Source organism: Phocoena sinus, chromosome 14 (assembly GCF_008692025.1).
Source record: "Phocoena sinus isolate mPhoSin1 chromosome 14, mPhoSin1.pri, whole genome shotgun sequence".
Lineage (NCBI taxonomy): Eukaryota > Metazoa > Chordata > Mammalia > Artiodactyla > Phocoenidae > Phocoena > Phocoena sinus.
In genome coordinates, this window is record NC_045776.1 from 38,811,973 (window position 1) to 38,829,871 (window position 17,899).

Here is a 17,899-nt window from a genome sequence, read left to right on the forward strand (position 1 = left end):
TGCAGGAGACTGTTTCGTTTTGCCTACCTCATTCAACTCTAACCAAGGACATTTGATATTAAATCACACGTTTCGTGTATTTTTCCTTCATCCAAGGGAAAGAAAAGGAGGTATTTCTTTTTCCTTATATGAACACGGAGTTGTAGAGTTACAGGCATAGATGCAGAAGGGGGAACAGAACCTTGATCAGTCATGATGTGCCCCAGTGCCTGGCCACGGTCCTTGCTCGACTTCACCCTAGAGGAAGTGATTTTTTAGGCAAACACTCAACCTCTTTGAGACTCAGATTTTTCAACTGCAAAATGAAGATAATATTGAACTATATTAAATTTTTCATTTGGTAAGTCAAAACTGTTGATAACAGCTATGTCATATGGTCCAACCTAATAATTCCTGCCCTGCCTATTCACAGATTTTACGGAATCAAATAAAATTATTTACAGGAAGTTGCACAAAAATACTCGAACTCTGAAAAGAGCATTAACTTTATGAACTGAAACGGTAATCAGTGCTTCAAACACCACACACGCACCACTTTGTAAAAAATGAAATTACGGAGGTAGCTTTCAGCATCCTTCTTTAAAATGCAAATTCTGGGCCCACCCCAGACCTACCAAGTCAGAAACAGGAGGACCTGGTGAGGAATGTGCGCTTCCTACAGGAACTCCCAGTGATAAGCCAAGTCGGTGACAATATTTTTCCCAGGAAATAACTGGCCTCTTCGGTTTTGAGGGGCTTTCTGTTCAAATGCAGGCCTTACCCAAGCCCACTTAGTGTGCACCTTTCCTCACCAAATAAAGGAGATTACAAAGAACCTAGTGTGCAGAATATTCTTTTCTTAATAACTGGGAAGAGGGCTTCCCTGGTGGCGCAGTGGTTGAGAGTCCGCCTGCCGATGCAGGGGACACGGGTTCGTGCCCCGGTCCGGGAAGATCCTGCATGCCGCGGAGCGGCTGGGCCCGTGAGCCATGGCCGCTGAGCCTGCGCGTCCGGAGCCTGTGCTCCGCAACGGGAGAGGCCACAACAGTGAGAGGCCCGCGTACCACCAAACAAATAAAAATAAAAATGAAAATTTTTTAAAATAACTGGGAAGAGACTACAAGTAAAGTCAGTACAATGAACTCCGTCACTGATTAGTTACGAGGAATCGATAAAACCTGAAGGGGTCTTCTTTTGCTACAGGATGTCTTCATCTCCTTACTCCGTAACCAGATCTCTCAAAAAGCTCTCAGTATCGAAGTTCCTGGAGGTGACCCCAGACCCTCCTTGCAGCAGGGGCTGGGCCGCCCCATGCCCGGCGTCACTTACCCCTCAGAATGTAGTTCTGATAGTTCTGATCTGCCTCAGCTCCCACCTTGATCAAACACGTCAGACCTTCAGCCACTACAAATTCATGCACCAAATCCTTGTCATCCTGGCAGGAAACAGGGAAAGAGAGAGAGAGAGAGAAAAAAAAAAAGACTTCAAACACTGTCCCGGTCCATCCTCCATCCAGGCTGTTCTGTGAAAACTATGTACAAGCCTCTGACGCCAGACCGCGACCTCTGAAGATTGCTCTGCTCTATTCAAATGAGGCATCTTAACTGTTGCCAGAGGAATTTTACAGCCAGTCTTCACATCGTTGTTTGCCAAAGACCAATTATTGCCTTCTGGGCAATCTAATAAAGATAAGGCAAATGAATCCCCCGACTGTCAGGAATACTTATAGTGATCTGTTTTTCATTCTTTAGAAATCACCAGGCTCCGTATCCCCACAGGTCCCAAGGGACCAGCCACATGAAGCCTGCTGGGTTTCGACACAGGAAACACTGGGCAGCAGCACAGACCATCGTGTAAAGGATTCAAAGCAACCCGTGTGTTTCAAAAGACAGTCCCTAAAGACGGTTATGAGCGTCTTGCAAATGGTATCTGAGAAAGTAGGGGAGCAGTTTCACCACCTCCCAAGTTGTGCAGCTTGCAGGACAAGCAAGGAGGCAGAGCACAGAACCGGCCGTGTGTCTGGAGCAGCTACACTGTCGCTCAAAGGAGCCACGGCGGTCAGCCTGATGACCGGATCACAGAAGGCAAGACCTGGAAGGAATCGCAGGAGTCATCTAATCTGGTGGTTCTCAAAGAGAGGTCTCCAGACCCACAAGCACCTAAGCATCACCTGCAAACTTGTTCGAAGTGCAAAATACCCAGCCCCACCCTGACTTACTGGATAGGAAATGCCGCTGTGGAGCCCAGCAACGTGTGATTAAAAAGCCCTGCAGGGGATTCAGAGGTGCTCAGGTCCTTCTCACCTCTGACTCCCTCACATCAGGATCATCTGCAGAACTTAAAAAAGGGACAGGAAGCAGGTCCCTGCCCAGATGGGTTTAATCTGAATTTGTGGGGTGGGGCCCAGGCTCTGCTATTAAATTTCCAAGGAAATCCTAAAGGGCAGCCAGTTCAAGAACCACTGATCTAATCCTACCTTCCCTTTACAGATGAAGACGCAAGAGGGGCAAAACTTTGGCCAAGATGACCTAACTATGGTCCAGCCAGCCCCCAAATCCAGTCCTTTGCCTGGAGTACCAAGTTCCATGGAGCTCTATGAGGGATTTTTCCACTACTGTTTCAGGAGATTTCCTCAATTGGACACTGCCTTGTCTCAAACACAGCTAGGATACATTCATCTTCAATTATAACAACAGAGCGAAAATAAAAAACCTCAGTGATGTAAACAGTAGAAAGCTTAATGGAATAATGAAAGGTTATTATTATAGGAACGGTCAGCAACCATGGTTTACCTCCAAGAAAGAAAAAATAATTTAGACAAACTGGTATAATTCTCCCATCTCCACATTGAAATCAGCCCCTCATTTTAATTTTATGGCATTTTCCAATTATATGGAAGGAGGACGTGAGCTAACGGGGAGGTGGGGAGAGGGAAGCAGGGGGCAGGCCAGGCAAATGCTCCCTTTGAACCAAGAACACACTCAACATTCAGAGGGCACTGGGGGGAGGGGGGAGCACTGCTGTGCCCCGAAGGTAATGAAAGACAGCTGTGTTAACTCAGACTTTAAGATAATCATGGCATTGGAAGCAAGAGAAAATGGGACAATATCATGAATTTTTGGAAAATTACTTTACACTCATATGTATAAAGGAAATAAAAATAATTCTCCCTCCATCCATATTCTTTTCCACCAGCATATGTGAGAAGTGAACATTTAGATGAGCTCATGTCTAGTCAGAAAGTTTTTCCAAGCATGTAACAAATGTTTATTACTTTAAAACTAGATTCACACATGACTTCATGGTGAAAAAGTGAGAACAAGCTCTCAAGAAACCACTCAAGCTAATCACTAATATTAATATAGAAGAGAGCTGACTGTCTGGAAAAGGCACTTGGAAAAAAACACTGAACAGTGTTTATAAAAATAATTCAGAACCCTAACTAATATTTATGCGCATGTGTAGATAAGGCACTTAGAAAATAAAAGTGTACGAATGATTAATGTAGAAAATATCTTCCAAATTGGCAACGCAGAAGATTTTGAACACACATCTTGAAGTACACAGGCATTAATAAATGATTTTTAAAACACTGGTTTCTAACTGGAGTGAAGTCAACATGCTAACACTGATATGAGATTATCCTTGAATTTCAGAATTCTTTATAATAGTCATATTTTAACCTGTGATCATTTTTTTTAAATGCCTATTAGTCAAGGAATATTCAACTCAATCCAAATGACCAATGGTTCTGTTTTTACACTCTTACACTGTAGTTCCAAAAAGAACCTCCACATCCAGAAAACATAAGACATGATGGAGGTGCAGACCGGTGGGTGTGGGAAAAGGTGATCTAAGCCCCAGACAGCCTGCAGCCTGTGGAATCCACCCAATACCCAAAGCAACCCTGCCCTGTGTGTTAGAGCTGTTTTGTGCACAGGTCTGTGGTCTTCCAAACAGATTAAACTTTTGGTAGCAAATGGCTTCTTCCTTGCCTACATAATGCCAACAAAGGCTGCTCAAGAATATTTGTTTGCTGAATAAGTGGTAGAAACAGCATCCCTGAGAATTCAGAGAGACAACACTACAGAACAAGCATGGTGAGGGGATGTGAAACAAGACCGACATGTGTTTATCTTTTAACTTTGTCACCATGGAAAACTTGAAACATATACAAAAGAAGACAGAATAATTTAGTGAACCCCAGGTGCCAATCAACTCATATCAATCCTGTTCCATCTATCACCCTACCCTGTCTGCTGTCACATTAATTTGAAGCAAATCCCAGACATCATATCATTTAACCCATAAATATTCCAATATGTACCTCCAAAGGACAGAAAATCTTTTCAAAATTATGTACTCATAATAAAAAATTAATACTTTCTTAATATTATCAAATGTCCAGTCGGTGACCAATTCCAACTGTCTCAAAAATAGTGTTTTAAATTTTGTAGTAGGATCCAAATAGGAGCCACATGTGGCAATTAGCTGATATAACTTTTAAATGCCTTTTAATTCATCTCTTTTCTTCCCTTGAAATTTGTGTGTTGGAGAAACTAGATCATTTGCCCTACAGAGTAGTCTATATTCTGGATTTTGCTGATTACACACCTGCTGTGTGGTTTAACATGTGCCTCTGCCCTAGATCACTTGTAAATTGGTCACTGCATAGAAAGGCAGGATCAGATCCAGAGCTGATTTTGTTGGCTTGACCACATGGTCAATGGCAGTGCAAGTTTCCATGAGAAGGCATGTAATATCTGATTGTGTCTCACTTCCATCATGTCAGCAGATCCGGATGCTTGATACCTAGATCCATTACTTCATTCAGGGTTCCAAAATTCTGACATTCTCATTGATACTCTAATTATATCACTCCTTCTTACTTGCTAGCTAGAATATTTTTAAAAGCGAAACTCCCTCTCAACTGAACTTTTGGTTAGCCTAAAGTTCATTCAGGAAAAAGTAAGATAAATGTCTGATTCTAAAATTTTACACAGTTTTCAAAATAACGTGCTGGTTCACCACCATCTTCCTTCCACTGGTGACCAATTCATTGTCATTCTTTAGCATTATGAACTCATCAATGCAGATTAACCTGATGTGTTTTAATCCACTGTAGTTATCATCCTTATTGATGCTTAATTGTCCGTCTTCAGCCAGCCAGTGGGAGACCCTTCAATGTGCTCCCGAGTCCCTTTGGCAATAATCCTAGTAGTATTTGATAGCTACCTCGCTATCTGCATAATAATATGTTCCAGGTTTATTTTACTATTTATTTTATTCTGGTTTCCTATGCCAGACTTGGAGTCAGCTATTTCTCCAAGGAGCTCTGGTCCCTTTCTGTATTTTAAGACTGCAATCTCGGTGCTAGTGGTGCTTTTTGCTCATGGGTTCGTCATTGCTTCTAGTCGTCTTCAATAAACTTAGTGCTAGAAATATGCTTTGCTGCAAATTTGTTAAGATAATAAACACCCTGGGTTCATTCCGAGACTTCCAATTAAATTCAGGAACCCAGAGTTTTTTAACCTAACCCTTCTATCTTTCTATCCACTTTCTTCCACACACCAAGAATCCAAATCCTTAAGAACTCTAAGAATGACAAAATTAGAACACACACACACACAATATTATCAGAAGAGCAATACCAACACTACCACCAGCAATATGATTATTATAAACAGTTGATTTTTGTGTGTGTGTGGTTCTCTTTCTTCTTAGAGTGTATCCTACCCAGGGTACACAAACTGCAGTGTTTTAAAGCCACTCGGAATGACTCTTCTCCGTGTGGTTCCGCCACCGACTCAATGAGGTGAACACAGGTTTCAAAAGAAGTCAAAGCTGAACAACGGGGCTTCCCTGGTGGTGCAGTGGTTGAGAGTCCGCCTGCCGATGCAGGGGACACAGGTTCGTGCCCTGGTCCGGGAGGATCCCACATGCCGCGGAGCGGCTGGGCCCGTGAGCCATGGCTGCTGAACCTGCGCGTCCGGAGCCTGTGCTCCGCAACGGGAGAGGCCACAACAGTGAGAGGCCCGCGTACAGAAAAAAAAAAAAAAAAAAAGCTGAACAACGGAAGCAGCAGGCAGGCTGAGGGGCTGCACGAGCTGGCGTGAGGAGTGGCAGGAGTGTGGTCCTCCGTTGGCACGGTGAGAGCCCAGCCCAAGTGCAGTCAGGGATCTGAGTTCGAGAGGAGGAGGTTAATGGAGGGTGAAGAAGTTCTGTTTTGTTCAGCTAAGAAGCAGGGAGACACAGATGGATATGTGGGAAGTGAAGCTTTGGGGCAAGTAATTAGCGAAGCATTTACTTAATTAGAGCCAGGAAAGACTGAGGACAGACACCTGTGAGAGGAGTATTCCGTTCGCCCAATTCATTCATCTATTGCTTCAGTGGCACTGGCCACAGCGTGAGGCCCCAAAGACCCAGTGATGGAATCCAGGGAGCTCACAGATGACCAGACTCAGGCACGCACCCTGTGGTATCTTAAATTCCATTCCAGAGATGAGCACAGAGAACTTTATAGAGGAGAACCCTTGACTTCAGTGAGGGCTCATCTGGAGGATCTCCCTGGCAGGAGGAGACACCAGATGGGAGACAGAGACATGGGGAGTGGATGTGGGGCAACAACGCATCCTGAGGTAGAAGCAATAGGTCCAGGGGCAAAGGTGCAGAGGAGACTTGCCCGCAGAACACAATCACAGGGGAGACAGCTGCAGCCAAGGACAGGGAGGTGGGCCGCAGAGGCCAGGTCCAGAAGGGCCTCAACGTTACACTGAGAGATTCAGAAGTAACACAGACGGCTACACGGAACCAGCATGAGAAGGACTTGGTCAGCCCCTCTGGTGGGAAGCCAGAGGATGGACCAAGCAGCAGGTGGTGCCCGTGACATCTGTTACAATTTTTCCAGAAGAAACGGCCTGAATCAAGGCCAACCCCAAACCCCAAGGCACTTCTGAGACATGCGGCATGAGGCAGCAGTGGTGACTCAGGGTCACGCCTGTAGCTGTGGGAAGATGAGAAATGAGGACTCATCTCCAGAAACGCTGTCACTGAGAAGGGCTCTGCTCTGGGAAAAAGATGAGGGCATGCATGGTTGAACAAGTTTAAAAATGGGACAAGAATGTGCAGGTGGGATGGATTGTTGGCCTGCCTTTCTGCCAATCCCCCCTCAGACAGGAAGGCACCCATGAAGGGGACAGCCACTCGGCTACAACAACCACAGGCAGAAAATCCGTTAAGTATGTGAAGGAGACGGGAACTGAAGAGATGTGGACCGCACCCTAGAGTCTAAAATCATGCCAGAAAGAACGATGAACCTACGGAGACACAAGCTCAATGCAAGCTCCATCTTCTCCACGAAGGCTCATCCTGCTTCTGTTGACCCTGCCCTGCCTGGCACAGCGGCCTCACCCTCCTCCCCTGACTCTCTGTCCCTCTTCCCTGTGGGTGACAGCCTGGAGTTTGCCTGCGCTCCTGTCCTAGCCCTCTTCGCTAAGCTTGTGACTTGCCCAGGGGAGAAGCAGAGGGAAGGTTTAGGAGAGAAGGATAAACCAGAACCCAACAAAGATGCTTGCACACGTGCACAAGGGGGCTTGTCCCTAATGGCACCGTTTGTAACAGCAGAGCCCTGGAAACGAACCCAACTGTCTGCCAATAGAAGATGAATAAGGCAAATCTGTGCTTCCTCCATACAATGGTTACTCACTCAGTTAACTCGGTCACGCCCACACCTATCCCGCTCTCACTAAGTAAGCCGCAGCACGATACACACAGCATGATAACACGCATATACAGTTCATAGAAAAGAACATCGCGTATTGTTGGTGAATATTCACCATTAGCATGGAAACGTGCATTTGCATGATAAACACTATATGTGACATTCAGTAGAGAGGGGACCCGGGGTGGAGTAGGAAGACAGTGGTTGATATTGAGCAGAACACAAGACTTCAGTTACATCCGTAGTAGGAATTTTTTTTTTAATCTGAAGTAAATATGGAAAAATATTGTGATTTGATAACTTTTTTTACTTATTATGCTTGAAATATTTGGTAGGGTAAAAATACTCAACTGACATTTTGACAGAATTTACATTGTACTCTAAAGAGACTTTTCTCTTTGTAACCAGTAAAAGGTATAAACTTGTCTGCATCTAATTCCACAAGCAATGCAAAAACAGAACCTGAGAGTAATTTTTTCTTTTTTTTACCTGAAATATCTGCTTCAGGGAGAAAAGGGCCCTTCTTAAATCTCGTCCACCGGAGTTGTACAGTTTTTCTGAAATAAAGAATACAACATATACGATTAATTGAACTGACTCGACAGATGGCAAAAACACAGAGAGGATATGAACAACTAATGAATTTCCACTGGAAAGGTGAGTAAAACAAATTCATTTCATGCAGGATATCGACCTTACCCCCAGGGGTGCAAAGGACAGTCCAGCTGTTGCAGGACGCAGGAAGAGGAGATTGCAAGTTGTGGGAAAGATGCCCTGATCTGCACCCTCAGTCCTCACCTCCCTCTCTCCAGAGCTCTATTTCCAGCTGTTTACAGACTACTATACTTGGTAGCCAACTATATCTGGAAAGTTAACACAGCCAAAACAGAACCTCCTTCCTTGTCTCACAGCCCCCGCACCACCATGCTTTCTGCAGTTGGGCTCAGAAAGCTTCAAGTTGCCTCTTTTTCCCTGTGATCCAATGATCCAAGAGCAGCAGAGTGGCTCTAAGGACTGACTAGCTCCCTTGGTGACGGCCCACTTCCAGCAGGAACCCAGCCTTAGCTCTGCCTGCACCCAGGTTCTCACTCATGTGAGACGGGTTCAAGGATGGGTCCTGGCCCAGAGCAAGGCAGATGGAGGAGCCCCTGTCAGTACCCTGGGGCTCGACACCGAGACCAACTTCTACAGGACCCACCTTCCAGAGGTCATAGTGAGGCAGGAGAGGCGGATGGGTATGCCACAATTCCCCACTGGTCAGTGGGTTGGCACTACGATGCCCTGAAGGAGTGTCCCATTCTTCTGGTGTATGCATACTCCCAGGAGCACAGATTCCACTCAGCTTCCCAGAACCCAAGCTTGGCCCTGACCCAGGTGGCTCAGGTGCCTGGGGTTGGGTTCCTAACACTTCACGCCAGACCGCCCCAAGGTAAATCATCCAGCACATATTTACTGAGCGCCTGCCAGGCACTGAGGGTACAGTAGTAAAGAGTGAACTTACAGCATAGACTAAGCAATCAGAGCCTGCAGTTCAAACCTGGTGTCACCACCCACGGCTATGTGATCTTGAGCAAAGTATTTCATCTCTCTCGGCCTTGGACTCCTTATCCGTAAAATGGGAACAGACAATAATAGATTTAGAGGAAAATGGTTTTGCATTCAATCAAGCACTGATATGATGGAGTAGAATGCAAAATATTGAGAATAATAGAGTTCAAAGCAATGTCACATGCATGGCCAGCAACCCTGGGCTTCAATGACAGCCTATGGCGGGGGGACTAGGGGGTGGGGTAATGGACAGACCCACATTCTGCTCTTGTGTGAGTGGCATGGACTTGAGTGGAAGGGCGTGGAACACTCAGATCTAAATGACTTAGCAGAAGTCTGGTTGTGAGAAGGACATGCCTGCTTTGCACTATGGCTCGAGAAGAGAACAGACTCCCATCTCAGAGGCACTTAAAATGACAGAGCGGCGAGGCTCAGAATGTGAATGGCAGTAGTTTCCTCGAAGGCCTCCCCGCGGACATCCTGCCCGCTTCCCTCTTCCCATCTACCCTCCAGACCAAGGCCAGAAAGACTGGGTGAAGACGACCACCTGACGACATCACTGTCCCCATTTAAACCCTTCAGTGGCTGCCCGCTGCACTGAGCAGGAAATCCAAAATCCTTTAAGGGGCCTGTCAAGCCCTTGGTCACGCAGCCCTGGCGCCCCTCCCTCTCTGTGCTGCAGACACCCTGGTCTCTGGCTCCTGAGGCGGCGAGGCTCCTCCAGACTCACAACCTATACACACAGCTTAAGGGGCAGAGGCAGGATTCTGTGGGGTTGGAGTCTGGGGGGTGGTGTCTGACCCCAAGGCCTCCTAGTTGTCTGCCCACCATGGAATCTCCCACCTGTAAATACAACATGCAGTCCACAGTCACCTGTTAATTATGAAGAGTTTCGATTAAGAGAGAACCCCTCACCTTCCTGAACAGAAGGAGCCGGGAAGACTCCAAAGGAATCCACCATCCCCAAACTGAACGTCTAATTCATCATCTAAACATTGAGGCCCGATGACTCACGAGCTGACCTGTAAAGTATATGCGTGGCCTCGAAGGACATGAGTAATAAACAGAGTGAACTGCATCGCCCTGCAGTAGAACCCAGGTCCCTGGGGAGATCACTTCTTCCTCCCGTTTCTACAGCGAATGTCTCAGAATTCTCAAATGCCAGAGGAACAGACTTTGTTTTTAGCCAGTACCACTTCTAATAAGAATAAAGCTCTCAGATGCCAAGCATGGGGCTACGTATACTCTGAAGAACAAGGGCAGATTTAGCTTATCCAGGAAGGGCATCCGTAGAGAGTCAATTCCAGGTACTTCTTTACAAGGTAATAAAGCTTGCATTACTTTCTTGCTTATATACCACCAGACAACAGGCAGAAATATGTCTTACAGAGATTCACAATATCCCAGTTAGAGTCTCCTTTAGTTATCAGTGATCTGTCATGGCTTCCAATTCATGCGAATGAGAATTATGGTTTGTTGTGCTCTGACCGCTAAGGTTTTACTACTTGGTGCTATAATCAAAATAATCATTTTTAAACAAGGATTAAGCATTCTTTTATTGAAGTATAGTTGATCTACAATGTTATGCTAGTTTCTGGTGTACAGCAAAGTGATTCAGTTATACACATATATATATTCTTTTTCATATTCTTCTCCATTATGGTTTATTACGGGACATTGAATATAGCTCCCTGTACTATACGATAGGACCTTGTTGTTTATCTATCTATCTATCTATCTATCTATATATATATATATATATATATATATATATATAGCAGTTTGCAACTGCTAGTCTCAAACTCCCAGTCCAACCCTCCCCCGCCACCCCTCTCCCTTGGCAACCACAAGTCTGTTCTCTGCATCTGTGAATCTGTTTTGTAGGTAAGTTCATCTGTGTCATATTTTAGATTCCACATATAAGTGATACCATATGGTATTTGTCTTCCTCCTTCTGACTTACTTTGCTTAGTATGATAATCTCTAGGTCCATCCATGATGCTGCAAAGGCATTTTTTCACTCTTTTTTAGGGCTTAGTAATATCCCATTGTATATATGTGCCACAGCTTCTTTATCCATTCATCTGTGGATGGACACTTAGGTTGCTTCCATGTATTGATTATTGCAAACAGTGCTGCTATGAACATAGGGGTGCATGTATCTTTTTGAATTATAGTTTTGTCCAGATACATGCCCAGGAGTGGGATTGCTGGATCATATGGCAACTCTGTTTTTAGTTTTTTGAGGAACCTCCATACGGTTCTCCACAGTGACTGCACCAAGTTACATTCCCGCCAACAGTGTAGGAGGGTTCAAATAGGGATTAAGTATTAATAGAAAAAAATTCAGCTGAGAAGGACAACTTTTTGTTGAGGATTTTTACATCGATATTCATGAGGAACATTAATCTATAGATTTTGTTTCTTGTAATGTTGTTGACATTGAGGCAATGCTGACCTCATGAGTTGAGAGTACTCCTTCCTCCTCTACTTTAAGAAAAAGTTTGTGTAAACTTGGTATTACTTATTCCTTAAATGTTTGGCAGAATTCTCCAGTGAAGCTACCTGAGTGCTCTTTAATAAAAGTTTTTAAACTATGGATTCAATTTCTTCAATTAACATAGGGCTATTCTAATTATATATTTCTTCTTGAATGAGCTTTGATAATTTGTATCTTTCAAGAAATTTCTCGAACTTCCCTGGTGGCGCAGTGGTTAAGAATCTGCCTGCCAATGCAGGGGATACGGGTTTGATCCCTGGTCCAGGAAGATCCCACATGCCATGGAGCAACTAAGCCCATGCACCACAACTACTGAGCCTGAGCTCTAGAGTCCGCGAGCCACAACTACTGAGCCCGTGTGCCACAACTACTGAAGCCCACACTCCTAGAGCCTGTGCTCCACAATAAGAGAAGCCACCGCAATGAGAAGCCCACGCACCACAATGAAGAGTAGCCTCTGCTCGCCGCAACTAGAAAAAGCCCACGCGCAGCAATGAAGACACAACGAAGCCAAAAACAAATAAATAAATTTATTTTTTAAAAAAGAAATTTATCCATTTCATCTAAATTGCTAAATATATGGACATAAAGTTGTTCATAATAGTCCCTTATCCTTTTATTGACTATAGCAACCTCCTCTCTTTTAACCTTGATATTGGTAATCTGTCTTTTCTCCATTATGCTTGGTCAGTCAGGCTAAAGATGTATAAATTTTATTGATCTTTTCAAAGAATCAGGCTTTGATTTCATTCCTTTTTTCATTGCTTTTCTGATTTCCATTTCATTGATTGCATTTGGCTTAATTTGCTCTTGTTTTCTAGTTTCTGACGGTAAAAACTTAACAACTAATGTGAGACCTTTCTTCTTATCAAATATAAGTATTTGATGCTAAAAATTTCTCTCTAAACACTACTTCAGCTTCATTCTACAAATTTACATATATTGTTTTTATTTTCATCGAATTCAAAATTGAATGAATCTTGAACATTTCTTTCATTTCAAAAGGGAATAACTTAATCCTGTGGGGGTTTTTGTCGTTGTTGTTAACCTCTGGTTTATTTAGAAGTATACTGCTTAGCTTCCAAATATTTGAGGATTTTCCAAATATCTTTCTGTCACCAATTTCCAGTTTAATTTCTGTATGGTGAGAACACAGACTTTGTATGATATCCATTATTTTAAACTTATTAAGGTTTATTTTATGGCCCAGAATACGGTTTATCTTGATGACTGCCTCGTGTACACATGAAAAGAATTGTGTATTCTGCTGTTATCGGCTGAACCGTTCCGTAAAAATTCACTAGGTCCAGTTGAATGATAGTGCTGTTCAGGTCTTCTTCTCTTACCAAGTTTCTGTTTATCTGTTCTATATTTTACTATGAGAGCAGTATTGAAATCTCTATTATACTGAATGTGTCTATTCCTTCCTTCAGCTTTATGAGTTTTTGCTTTTGGTCCTTTGAAGGTCAGTTGTTAGGTACACTCACAATTAGGATGGCTATGGCTTTTAGGTTAAGTGACCTTTTATCATTTGTAATGTCTCTCTTCATCCCTGGCAATATTCCTTTTTAAAGTCTACTTTTCTAATACTTACACAGTTAGTCAGTGTTTGGTTAGTGTTTGCATGGTGTATCTTTTTACATCCTTCTATTTCTAACCTGTCTATATAGAGTTTCATGTAGGTACAGTTGCAACTTGTTTTCATCCAATCTATCTTTTAATTGGTATGCATTCTCTGTATTTTTAACCTCTAGGACATCACAAATGACCCCTCTGTGGCACTAGAACAGAAGACCTCAGGGAGGCCTCACCCTTTGATGAGAAACATCCTTGTACAAATGCCAAAGATATCTTTGAGTGGTGCCAAAAGTCTCTCCCCCTCCGTTTTTTGCCAGGTGTCTTAATTAAAACAAACAACAATTTCTATTCAAGGAGTACTTTTCATCCCAATTGTCTTTAATTTTTTTTAATTAATTTTACATTTTATTTAAATAATCGTGTATTTCAAACAAAGCTGAATTAAAAAATAGTATGGTTTCCAAATAATTCTTTCTTTAAAGTGAGAAAATTATCACTACCACTTCAGAGAGCAAGTTATGAATTTTAATGTAGTTTTGTTTTTTTAATATCAAAGCTCAAAAAATCACCTAACCTATATAAGAATATTACATATTTTGGCTGAAATGTCCTTTAAAATACTTCGTTTTTAAGCTATAAAGCACTAAGTGAGGTCTAAATCAGAAATCCTTCCATCTGGCATCTGTTAAAATAGTAGCTTTTTTTTTTTAACCTTTCATAAAAGTGATTGACAGCAAAAGTTCATTTTTATGGCCATAGATACCCTCTCCCAAAGTACTGCAAACCTTTCCATTTTCTGTGCGATAAACATTTTAATAAATGTCATGAGTTGGTCCCCATATTATATGAGAACAATACTGGAATTGTCACCATTTTGGTTGAAATTTAAATGACCAAATACTCACTCAAAGAAATATTACTCTAGAGTACTGATTTTTTTTGGAAAAGGCAACTGATATTACCTCTCTAAAAAGAACCAACATCGTGGTATAAAATGAAATCACAATGCTTAATTAAAATTCAAGTGCTTCCCTGGTGGCGCAGTGGTTGAGAGTTCGCCTGCCGATGCAGGGGACACGGGTCCGTGCCCCGGTCCGGGAAGATCCTACATGCCGCGGAGCGGCTGGGCCCCGCAACGGGAGGGGCCACAACAGTGAGAGGCCCGCATACCTCAAAAAAAAAAAAAAAAAAAAAAAAACTCAAAATTACCACCTATCTTAAAAACATAGGGTACCCAAAAGCCTCCATGCCCTACCTGACTTGTTCTGTTGATACTTGATATACGTCTTAGGAGACACCACTGGTTTACCCAGAGGTTAGGAAGGATTAGGGATCAAGGATGTTTGTAAATGACATATAATTTGTCATTTTATGAGAGGTACCATTCCTGCTGGTAGAAGAGCAGCCAGCAGGTGATTTACCATGTCAGATACCACACCCAAACCAAAGACTGCTGACGGCCCTTCAATAAGAGGAGCCTACACAGGCCAAAGAAGAGGTACTACTTCCCACAGCCCAGGTCCTGGCTTCCTTGCTGCTGGGCTAGCCATGCTGTGGGTGGTGTGGTCTGGAGCTTTAACTGCTGGGGGACCCTCTGAGTTCAAGGAATTGGGTGTTCCATTTACATCTCATCCAGGCCTCACCATACAGAAAGTCAGACTCACCATGGCTGTGCTGGCTTCCTCTTCATCTTAGACTAGAGTGTGAAGGGCTCACCTAGGAACAGAGGATGGCCTGCCAGCTTCCCAAGGGTGTGCTTGATGTCTCTCCTGGATGCATGTCCAACAGAACATCAATCACGCCTTTAGAAGTAGTCTGTCTATTCGGGTGTGATTCTCAGTCCTGGGTTACATAGCGAATCCAAGGCTTCCTCAGTGAGTAGGATTGATAACCTTGGCGTGCCCTTGGTCTGCCACCAGTGTCTGCAGGCTCTCCTCTCTCTACGTGGGGCTCGCGTGTGTGTCTCTGAGTCTGTGTATACAGGTGTAGATGCACCCTTGGCTTCAGCCCGTGGATGGTGGAGCAGAGCTTGGAGTTCCTCTGATCCTCCTACTATACCCAATACACTGTGTGAACTGTCCTCATGGGTCCCAAGTCCCAAGGGAGGGAATTCTATGTGTGCACATTGCCTGAAAATCAGGCAATGCAAAAGAAAAAAAGACCTCAACTGCTGAACACAGGGAGGGACGTGGAGCCCAGCCTAAGTCAGCAAGAGGGCAGCTCCAGAGGCTCCACCTGTATGCGAACTCCACACTTCTCCCAGGAGCTCAGAGGTGCTCCCTTCTCCTTGAACACCTCAGTCGTGAATGCACGTTGATGAGGTGCAGGCCCTCCCGGGGGGTGGGGGTGGGGCATGTAAGGAAAAAGATGGTTCTTGCCACCAAGACCTGGCTTGAGAGTCCCAAGTCGGAGCATCAGGGAAAAAGGTGCCTGGGGGACTAAGTAGTGAAATGTGGGACGCTTCTCGGCAAACATCAAAAGAGCACAGTCAAACTCAAAGCAGAAGCTTCATATATAAAATGTAAGGCTGGGATCAGGTTGGATTCCCAAAGGTTTGCCATTCTCCCGAAGCTTTGACACTGCCAGGTCGGAAGTGTGCAAAGAAGTCCCCTCCCACCAGCACAGCCCGGGGTGGCCCGTAGCTCAGGAGAGCTCAGGCTGCAGAAGGTCCCATGGAAGAGGTAGCGCTGGTCCCAGCAGCTGGGGAGAAGCTGTAGGTGGGGGCAATTAAACATTCATTATTTTTAGGTCAAGCACACAGAGTGTGCTTGGCCAGTAAATGAACGTGCACATTCATTCTCCCCACCCTTCCAGGCTGAATCTGCCTGGGGTGCAGGCATTCGCCTTTGAGTAAAGGGCAGTTGGGAGCCTGCAGGTGGTGGGGAAAGGAGGTGTAATCAGAACATTGTTTAAGTCTTCATAAGCCCTCCCATCTTTTCTCTCCACACTTCTTGCCATTTAAAATGAAATATGTTCCTTTAAGAGATGTAATTAGTGTGTTACATGCTAAACTAGCTTATAATAACAAGGAGTTGAGGGCAAATTAAATAAAGGCCATCAGAGACCATTCCTGCTCTGTCTTTGGGAAGGAAACCTGCATGGCTCAAAAATCTCAGTGCTGAAAAGCACAACCACAGAGGTCCCATGCTTCCTGCTCAGCCAAGGGCACAATGAAGAAAACCTCAGTGTGAGGGGAAAGAAAGACCAGAACATGAGAAGGCACCAGTGAAAAAAACGAACCAACTTACATCGGTGAAAGAATGTGGAGGGGAAGAACCAAAGGCATCTGTGGGTGTGTCTGGGGAAGTGGGCTAGTGAAAGATGCATCTAGAATATCATGCTTTCAGGTCCGTAAAAGTCACTGACTTTAATAATTACAGCACACCCTTTCCTCACCAAGAGGCAAACTCAGTAACCAAGCACTCCATGGGGAACTGGGACCAAGACACAGGGATCCCTCTTCTGCACGAGGAGACAATAACTTTCCTCCTACCCTTGGGCTACTACAAAAGACTTCACACGTAGAGATTTATTCATCAGCTAAATGCCATGCCTACATTTAAAAATCTGTTCGCCCCAGCTACAGAGGATGCAACCAGCATGGTTTTTCAGATGCAGCAATGAGAAATGAGCTCCTGCTTTGCCTGGATGTAGCTGTGACATTTGCTCTTCAGACTCCCCACTTAGAACTGGTAAAATGTGACAAAAGACAACCTGAAGGTGGGTGGCCGAGCTTGGGTTATGCTTCTCTCCCCAGCCAGGAGCCCACAGCCCAAGTTACTGTCAACACTGAGTGAGTCAAAAGAATTCAACTCTGGAAATTCTTCCCATGAATTCTAATGTGCCACATGATACACTGATGACTGGGAAGTACAACCCATTTCAACCTGAAACTTACTCAGTATAACAAGTTGATATTTTAAAGAAAAAAAAAGTGGCACAGTAGAAACTATTTTTCAGTGAAAAAAACTGCTGGGTCAGATTTTGGAAGCCATTTTTTCCGGTGATTGGAGTCACACTCTTTGAAAATCACACACAAGTCACAAAAAGATGTTCAGACACACAAAATGTTAATAGTTTCAGAGAGTATGGGTACCCAGAAGCTCCCTATGGGCCTTCAGGAAATTCTATGGACCAAGAGGTAAGAATCCTTGATCTAATCCAACATCGTCATTTCACAGGAGGAGGAATCGAGGCCAGAGAAGCGACATCATCGCTGGCTCCAGCACTGGGACTACAGGCTCTTGGAAGTGGAGGAGAGTAACGGAAAATGCCTAGCAGAAATGGAAATGGCCTTATGTTCTGTTTGTACAATAAAAATAAACAACTGGGCCACTGACATTTGCTCACATCCTAACCATGACACTCCTGTCACCACGTAAATTCAGAAGAAAACACTCACATAAAAGCAACGGCTTCTGTTCTGGGGGACCGACCGTGACAAGTGTCAGTGGTGGTGATGGTGAATCGGGATGCATGATGCCCCAGTTACCCGAGGGGCAGCCTCCTCAGCCTGAGGGTGGAGAGGCTAAATGTGAATGATGAGAAGGTCCCAAGACCCGATGAGGCAACAC

General features: G+C 44.2%; 1 protein-coding gene across 3 annotated transcripts in view; it reads right to left on the reverse strand.

Moving 5' to 3' along the window:
- The window catches only part of FHOD3 (formin homology 2 domain containing 3), a 497,328-nt gene that overhangs the window by 282,860 nt on the left and 196,569 nt on the right, over positions 1 to 17,899 (reverse strand). For all 3 annotated transcript variants that reach the window (XM_032602812.1, XM_032602814.1, XM_032602813.1), the window contains exons 4-5: positions 8,189 to 8,256; positions 1,309 to 1,414 (exon numbers count right to left, since the gene is read on the reverse strand). In XM_032602812.1, coding sequence (XP_032458703.1) covers positions 1,309 to 1,414; positions 8,189 to 8,256 — 174 coding nt within the window. The remainder of the gene's footprint in view (positions 1 to 1,308; positions 1,415 to 8,188; positions 8,257 to 17,899) is intronic.